Source organism: Apis dorsata, unplaced genomic scaffold (assembly GCF_000469605.1).
Source record: "Apis dorsata unplaced genomic scaffold, Apis dorsata 1.3 scaffold_52, whole genome shotgun sequence".
Taxonomy (NCBI): Eukaryota; Metazoa; Arthropoda; class Insecta; order Hymenoptera; family Apidae; genus Apis; species Apis dorsata.
Window position 1 is genome coordinate 988,591 of NW_006263353.1, and position 8,912 is coordinate 997,502.

Genomic DNA, 8,912 nt, shown 5'->3' on the forward strand with positions numbered 1-8,912 from the left:
TTAATATTAATATTAATGAAAGAAAAAAGAGATGAAGGAATACTGATCTGACATTCGAAAAGACAACAATGAGAATGGCTTACAGTAAAAAATGTGCATTTCATTGACAAACGACATTTGTGAAATATAATTATGTTTCTTTGTTGTTTTAGCGGTTTTCCTTTGGTTCGTTGTTCTTTGATCAGATTAAGCAATAATATCACTTGGGTAGACGAGAAACGGATACTCGAGACACTCGTAAACGAACACCATCTGCAAAAATTGTTTGCTGGTATTTCGATTTTCTTTTCTTTTCGTTTATTCGCATTGAGAAAAGAGAAATAAACGAAATATGAACATGCGTTATTTTTTACCAGTAGAAAAAAAGAAAAAGTAAAATATAAAAGTACGTGATTTTCGCGTGATTTTCCTATTTTTATTTTTTACAAGTAAAAACAAATATTTCTTGTTACAATATTCTCATTCTTGATTTTGGTTATTGTCAAATATTTTTTTAATTTAAACGTTTCATGTATTCCGTTTATATTACCAGCATAAAAATCTAGTCACTATAGAAATCTTGTAACTCAATGACATGGAAAAAGATGCATGATTAATATTGAAAAAAAAGTAACAATTTTATTGTAAGAGATATATAAAGATCTGTAATATCCTATTGTCTACTTCAATCAATTTTTAAATGAAATTATTTCAAATATTAATTTTCTAATATGACTTAATTTAGCATGAATTAAAATATTTTATAATTGTTGATTAAAAAAAAATTAATTTTAAAGACAATAGGCTGGTACAGTAATTTTATTTAAGATTGCAGACCAATTTTTTCCATGAAAGCATTGAGACTATCCAGAGGAAACTACCCACTTGATTTTTGCCTGTCTCAATACTGGTGCACATTTTTTCTTTGTATGCAATTTTTTCACATTTTTTTATTACTAACCATTGTACTGGCATTTTGGAAATATCGCACAAATATAATATAGAATAAAAACAAATAATAATTTGTATTGATTTTTAGATATTCCTATACAATGTAAAAATTAAAAAAAATTTTAATTTTAAATATAAAATTAAAATAATATATAATTTTTTATTGATAATATATGTAAAAAATTTCTATTATTTTTAATTTTTTAAAAATTGTTTCACAAGTAATATCATAATAGAATGATTAAAATATATTACTAATTGTTAATTTATTAATTATAATAATATTTGATATAGTAATTTATATTTGCCTAAATGATAAGATTTTAATATTTATCTAAATTTTTTTTCATTATTAATCATAAAAATATTTTTTAGATATTTTATGATTTATTATAAATTTTATAATAAAACAATTTATATAACAAATTATTAATAAGTACAAATAATTTATTAAATATATTAATTTTAATTAATTTTATAATTGATATAATTTTTTTTCAATATAAATATTTAAAAATATTTATATTAAAAATAAGAGATTAGTTAATAAGAAGAGAATAGACAGAATTTTTATTTTAAATTTTAAAATTATAAGACGATAATAAAAGAAACTTTTTAAAATTATTTTTTATCTTTACAATGATTAAACAAATTCTTTAAATAAAATAAAATATATTTTAAGAAAAATATATAAATTTAAAATATTGGTGAATAAACTTTAACAAAAAAATTAACTCTTTTGATCTGCTTTTTCATTTACAACATTTGTTTTATTTCTCATTTACAATATTTTAGATGCTTTTCGTAATTAAAGATAATTTAATTCAAAACAAATAATTCATTCATTTTTTTTATGCATTCATAAGCTTCTGTTGCAGGCACTCTCATACAAGCAGAAATAACTTCGTGTGTTATATAAAAATTTGAAACTTTTAGTGAATGAGGTATTTTACATGTTATTTCATTATATTCATTATTGTATTCAAGACACTGATCGCTAAAATGATGAAAAGTATTTAAAACATCTTGCAAAAAATGTACAGGATCATTTTCTGTATAATTATTTAAATGTGTAAGGCAATTAGTGAATAAATCCGCATAAGGACTATGTTTTATACTTCCATCAAGTTGATTAATATTTTTAATTAATGATTGATATACTTTCTCTTGATTTTCCATTCCTTCAACCAATACAAATGTTCTACAAAAACGTATAAAAGACTTAAGTAAAAATGCAAATAAATCGTTTCCACCGATGGCTGGATATTCCAAAGATAAGCAACATGCTTCCATCGTTAAACGAAGAAAATGATTGTATGCATCAATCTCATCATTCCATCCGAAAGCAAACCAATATATTATAGTAAGCTCTGAACCTAATCTTTGATATTCTTCTTCGGTTGAACGAATAATCAAATGACGCAAAAAGTCTTCTCTCAATAAACTCAAATCGGACAAATAATGTCGCAAACTTTCCGAAGTTTTTGGATCTTCTTTTAATCTATTTAAAACAACAAAACAACGTCTTTCATAATCTTCTATTATATCAATTACACCTTTATGCATTAAATACCAAAGGGGAGCAAAATGTAATGTGTCAATTGGTTCAATTATAGATTCAATTCCATCAAAAATTTCTTTTTTTATTGAAACAGAACAGATTTTATTTTCTAAAAAATATGGCAATATTCTTGTTATTTGGACAAATATTTCACTACTTATATATTTTGATATACTTGTATTTTTTCTGAGGAATGACATTTTTTTTGCAAGAGCTATTATCAAATCTTTAATATTTGTTTCTTTGGTACATTTAATTTGTAGCTTACGAATATTATTAAGAATAGAATTTATATTAGATACATTAAAAGTATCTTCCTTTAAATATGGTATATAAACATTATTTATCAATTCATATACTTTAATTATAGAATTATCTAATATAACATTCACAAAATCCACAAATTTTTTAGTGTTCCATTCTGTATTTTCTATACAAATAATTTTTAAGACACTTGTTATTAATATTTGATTATTACCTTCTCTTATTTGCATAAACGGTGATAATAAAAGTAAATCATTAGGAGAAATCATAATATTTGTATAATGAGAATAACCAATAGTAATTTTCAAAAGTATTGTCAATATCATTTTAGGATTTTTTAAAAGAAATAATAAAACGGTTTTTAAATTTGTAGAAGTTTGTAAATTTGCATTTCTCATAATGAATTCATGAAATGCTTCTTCCAAATGTGGAGATTCTAAGTAATTTTTGCCATCATACTTTGTTAAATACATCATTACAATTTCATAAATATCTGGTATATTTTGACATGATAATATTTTCATAATTAAAATATAACTTGATTCTTTTAAATCTTCTGCAGTCGATTGAGTAAGAATAAAAGTAAGATATTCTAATAATATGAAACAGTCTTTCTTTTCTAACGAAGATCTATTATTATAAACAAAATCAAGTATTGTAGAATCCCATTCTTTATATCTACATAATAATTCTTTCATGAGTTCTTTTTTGCCATTGGATATAGCACAACAGAGTTCTGATAAACTTAAAACAAAAGTTGATTGTTTAGGATCTGATTTAGATGATAATTGTTGTAAACATTCTATTAAATGAATGTTTTTTGATAATTCTTCATCATTTGTTAAAAATTCTATGAAATAATAACATTCAATACCAATAGAACGCTGTAAAGAAATCATTTTGTTTTCTTCATCATCCAACTCTGCCCAGCTTAAATAAATATTACAATCAATTTCTTTAATTTTATTTAACAATAAATTCATCAATTGTTGATTTAATGTTGATATAGTATTTTCTATCAATGTATTTTCATATTGTATATATGATTCTCTTCCAAATGTAATGTTATATAATTTTTCAAGATCATTAAAAGTAGATAGTCCTTTAGTTTTGCATTCCAAACATCTCTTTATTGTACAAATTAATTTTTTTAACATGATACCATGTCGTTCACATTTTTTTAAATCTGATACTTCTATCAAATAAGGTAATTTTGAATTTGTTAATAATAATAAGAATTCTTCGAAACTTAATAATAAATTTTGTATACTTTCTTCAATATTCTTGGATTGTACACTAAGTTCCTTTAATTGAAAGAACTTAGTATATATGATAAATATCAACTTATATATACTTTTAATTGATCTTTGAAAAGGTAATTTATCTATATACTTTGTAGTTACTTTCACTATCTCTGTACAAAGATCAAATGGCATGTATAAAAGAGATTCAATTAAAATATTCTCATATTCAAAATTCCATAATATTTGTATAAATAAATATGGAGACAAAGGTGGACACATATCAACTAAATGTCCACTAACAATATCTTCTCCCAATCGTTCTTGGTTTTCAAAATTAGTATTCAATAATAAATATTTATATGACTGTACACATTTTTCATTATTTATTGTAGTTTTTTCTCCTATAGGTATATCATAGGTTTTGAATATATTTGTTATTGATTTACATATGTCATCAATGTGATTATTATTTTCATTTGTTATACATGAAATAAGTAATTTCAATTCTCCACATTCTTGATTTTTTTTCATAAGATACATTTGAATTTTTTTGTAAAATTCATTCAATTTATCCATTTTTTTGAATAAAATTAAATTTAAATTCTTTCTTTTATAGATAAAAATTTATGTGTAGATCTTTTTATAAAGATCTCTGAAAATAATATAATGATCATTAAATATATTAATTGTTAAAGTTATTAATAAATATAAATTTAAAAATTAATAAATATAGATATTTATAATATCAAATAATCGAATTGAGAATATTAAAATTAAAATACATAAATAATTTAAATAATATAAAAATAAAATACGTAAGACATTAAATATCAATATTAAATTTTTATATTGGCAATATTTATCTTTTACATATTTAAAAAAATAAATAAAATAAAGACATAAAATTTTTAATTAAAAATAATATTTTAATATCAATCAAACAAATAACTTTGTATGTAATTCAGTAAAAGAACAACGTACCGGCTTTATATATATATATAGTAAGGTAGATAGTTACATATTAAGGTTACGTCACTAGCAGATATAAAAGCTATAATCAATCTATACGAATTTGTTCATAAAATAAAAATGGTTCGTGCGTGGTACATGGATAATAGTGATGTTGATCAACGATTAGAACATCATAAACAACCACCTGAATATATTTCTATTGAGAATTTATTCAAGATAACAGGTGTTGAATATTTTCAGGTTAAATCAAATTTATTTATTTCATTAAGATTTCTTTATTACAATTAAAATTTTATTATTTTATTTATTAATATCTTTAATTTTGGTTTTATAAAAAATATATTTTTTATAAAAAATCTTTCATTTTATATTAAATAAATGTCTCTATTAAAAATTATAAAAGAAAAATTATCTTAAAATTTAACCTTCATATGTTATTGATTAAACTAGTTAAGTAAACTACTTTATATTATCATTTTATTTCTTATTTAATCTAATTACATTAATACATTATTATAGATTAATTATAAAAATTATAAAAATGATAACATATTGACAGAATTAAAGAAAAAACGTTGTTATACGTACGAAGATGAAATAGAATGTTCCAAGAAATGTCTTCCAAATTACGAAGAGAAAGTAAGTTAAATTCAAATTTTTAATGTTTTCAATGCATTTAAATTGTGATTTATAAAAAATAAAATTACAATAAACGCTATTTTAAATTTTTAGTTAAAAAATTTTTTTACCGAGCATCTTCATACTGATGAAGAAATAAGGTTAATTTTAGATGGATCAGGATATTTTGATGTCCGAGATAAAAATGATCAATGGATACGTATTGAAGTTCAAGCTGGAGATTTAATAATTATTCCTAGTGGAATATATCACAGATTTACTTTGGATATTAACGTAAGAACTCTTAAATATTTAAAAAAATTTATTTTAAAATTTTATCCATCTTCTTTTCATTATATAGAATTATATAAAAGCAAAACGTTATTTTGTCGGAGAGCCTGTTTGGTTGCCTTATAACAGACCAGCTGATGATATGGAATGTCGTAAAAATTACTTAAATCGTTTGAACCATGGTTTTGAAGTAGAAGTTCTTTAATTTTTACTATAAAATTTATACAAATAATTAATATTTTTTTAAAGAATAATATAGAATATCAAGTTATATTCAAATTGAAATTCTAACAGTAAATTTTATACAATTAATGTAATAATATATAATTTATATATATAACATTCCAATGTATTGTTAATGTAAAAGTTCTTTTTATTCAAATATAACTGAAATATCAAATTTGTATAACATGTATGTACAAATTTTGTAACATAATAATTGTTAAATATAAATTTTGTAACTTTTAATATATATAAAATATATAAATTATATTAAGAGTTAAGATATATCCATTATATTTATTCCTATTAATTTTTCTTTATTAAATTATATATATAATATATATATATAATATATACATAAAAAAAGTTTTATATAAATATTGTTGATTTATTTTAATTATTAAATATTTGTTTTTCACTTCGATTTTCACATTTTTAAACTTCATTCATTCATTGATTTCTTAATTAACTAATTTCTTATTAATACACATTTTAAAGTAAAATCGCATTTTAATAATATTATCTAACAAATATTAACACGCAAAATAATATCATAATAAATATACAGTATTATAACTTAATAAGTGTAATAAACAAATAGGTCCAATTATTTATCTCTACATACATATTGTCAAAATATAAAAATTTGAGAAAAATAAATTTTACAATTATCTTTGTCTTTATAATCTGTACACTTCAATTCTATAAATGAGAGAAACAAAACAATAAAAAATATTGTCTCGAAAAAATATAAATAAAATGATCTTATTTTGTATATAAATAACAAAAGATTTAAAATTATGTAATTCTTCATTTCAAGAAAAAAAAAATATTTTACTATTATTTTTGTCTTATAAATTAAAATTCAGCATTAACAGTAAAATTGCTTTCAATTCTATCTTGCATTACTCCCCATTTTTGATATTCTCCCACTTTTTTTTCAAAGAAGTTTGTCTTACCTTCTAAAGAAATATGTTCCATGAAATCAAACGGATTTTCAGACATATATATCTGAAATTGAAAATATTTTGAGTTAATAATTATAAATATATTATTATTAATTGATAAATATTATTATTAAAATTATAATATTTTTACAAACCTTTTTACAACCTAATTCTACAAGTAATCTATCTGCAACAAATTCGATATATTGACACATAAGTTTACAGTTCATGCCTATCATTTCAACAGGTAATGCATCTGTCAAAAATTCTTGTTCAATTTTGACAGCATCCTTAATAATTGATGTGACTCGTTCAGAAGATGGTTTTTGTACAATGTGTTTGAACATTAAACATGCAAAATCACAATGTAATCCCTAAAAAAAAAATAATTTTAATTGAAACATTTAATATATTTTCTATTTCTTATTTTATAAATATATAAATTAATTTCTTTATCAAATATTTTTACTATATGCACTAACCTCATCTCTAGAAATAAGTTCATTGCTAAATGTAAGTCCTGGCATAAGACCTCTCTTTTTTAACCAGAAAATAGCAGCGAAACTACCACTAAAGAAAATACCTTCTACTGCAGCAAAAGCAACCACACGTTCAGGAAAAGTAGCACTTTCATGGTTTATCCAATTTAACGCCCAATGAGCTTTTTTTGCAACACATGGCAAATTTTCAATAGCGTTAAATAAGAAGTCTCTATAGATAAAAATAAAATATCAAATATAATAAACAAAAATTTAATAATTTATTTAAAAAATATTTTATTTATTTACCTTTCTTTTGCATCTGCAATGTATGTATCAATTAACAAAGAATACATTTCTGAATGAACATTTTCCATGGCAACTTGAAAACCATAGAAACAACGTGCCTCTGTTATTTGTACTTCTTGACTAAATCGTTCAACAAGATTCTCATTGACGATTCCATCAGAAGCTGCAAAAAATGCTAAGACATGAGATATAAAATGTTTTTCACTGGCAGTTAAATTATTCCAATCAAATACATCCTATAAAAATTATATAATTATTAATAACTTATATATTTTTTTTTATATATAACTAATTAAAAAAAATTATACTTTAGAAAGATCCACTTCTTCCACTGTCCAAAAAGATGCTTCAGCTTTTTTATACATTTGCCAAATATCAGGCCATTGAATAGGAAAAACAACAAATCTACGTGGATTTTCTTTCAATAATGGTTCTAATTCTGGATTAAATTTACTTTCTTTCAAATACATGTTTTGTATAGCTTTTGCATTTACCTGAAATATATAATTAACAAATATATTTATAAAATATTATAATAAATTAATATTATCATATAAAAACAAATCAATTATTTACCACATTTTTACTACTATTGCCTTGAGAAATAATTGGTAAAGTACATAATTTCTTTGGAGAAGTCTGAAAATAAAGATACTAATATAAATATAAAAAAACTATTTCAGTAAATAAATAATTAAAATAATAAGTATAATTAAAAGAATTTTTACAAATAAGAATTATATCAATTTAATTTTTCACTCATAAAAGATATAAAAAATGTTTCCAATTATAAATTAATATTTTAAATAATAGAGTTAATAATAATAATTATAAAATATCATAAAATTACAAATTTCATTATATTACATAATTGTATGTAATAATATTTGCACAATTAAATTATGAAGGAATAACTATGATAACCTTAAAATATATAAATATTATTTTTTATTCAAAAGTATAATAATTATGATAAATTGCTATAAATAATTATTATAAAATAATAAATTTTCTACTAGAATAGATTTTACTTATGCAATATATATATATATACACATATATATATTCATATTTA

At 21.0% G+C, this 8,912-nt stretch overlaps 3 protein-coding genes across 4 annotated transcripts in view; 1 reads left to right on the top strand and 2 right to left on the bottom strand.

The window, feature by feature from the left end:
* Positions 1-1,677: 1,677 nt before the first annotated feature.
* Positions 1,678-5,118, bottom strand: LOC116186758. Its single transcript, XM_031515009.1, has 2 exons — positions 4,981-5,118; positions 1,678-4,651 (listed from the first exon to the last, which is right to left on the bottom strand). The coding sequence occupies exon 2, from the start codon at positions 4,573-4,575 to the stop codon at positions 1,750-1,752; it is 2,826 nt and encodes a 941-aa protein (XP_031370869.1). The 5' UTR covers positions 4,576-4,651; positions 4,981-5,118; the 3' UTR covers positions 1,678-1,749.
* On the top strand, positions 4,987-6,159 carry LOC102680154 (1,2-dihydroxy-3-keto-5-methylthiopentene dioxygenase). 2 transcript variants are annotated; one of them, XM_006609084.2, is made up of 4 exons: positions 4,987-5,211; positions 5,491-5,610; positions 5,704-5,883; positions 5,951-6,159. In XM_006609084.2, exons 1-4 carry the CDS (start codon positions 5,089-5,091, stop codon positions 6,083-6,085), a joined length of 558 nt encoding a protein of 185 aa, XP_006609147.1. In that variant the 5' UTR covers positions 4,987-5,088; the 3' UTR covers positions 6,086-6,159. The 2 variants fall into 2 exon arrangements, with proteins under 2 accessions (XP_006609147.1, XP_006609148.1); XM_006609085.2 differs by having other exon boundaries at positions 4,992-5,194; positions 5,531-5,610.
* A 525-nt stretch (positions 6,160-6,684) lies between these two features.
* LOC102680366 (ribonucleoside-diphosphate reductase subunit M2 B) overlaps positions 6,685-8,912 on the bottom strand; it is a 3,624-nt gene continuing 1,396 nt past the window's right edge. The window contains exons 2-7 of the mRNA XM_006609086.2: positions 8,414-8,476; positions 8,146-8,331; positions 7,838-8,073; positions 7,532-7,760; positions 7,205-7,423; positions 6,685-7,113 (exon numbers count right to left, since the gene is read on the bottom strand). Coding sequence (XP_006609149.1) covers positions 6,961-7,113; positions 7,205-7,423; positions 7,532-7,760; positions 7,838-8,073; positions 8,146-8,331; positions 8,414-8,476 — 1,086 coding nt within the window. The 3' untranslated portion in view covers positions 6,685-6,960. The remainder of the gene's footprint in view (positions 7,114-7,204; positions 7,424-7,531; positions 7,761-7,837; positions 8,074-8,145; positions 8,332-8,413; positions 8,477-8,912) is intronic.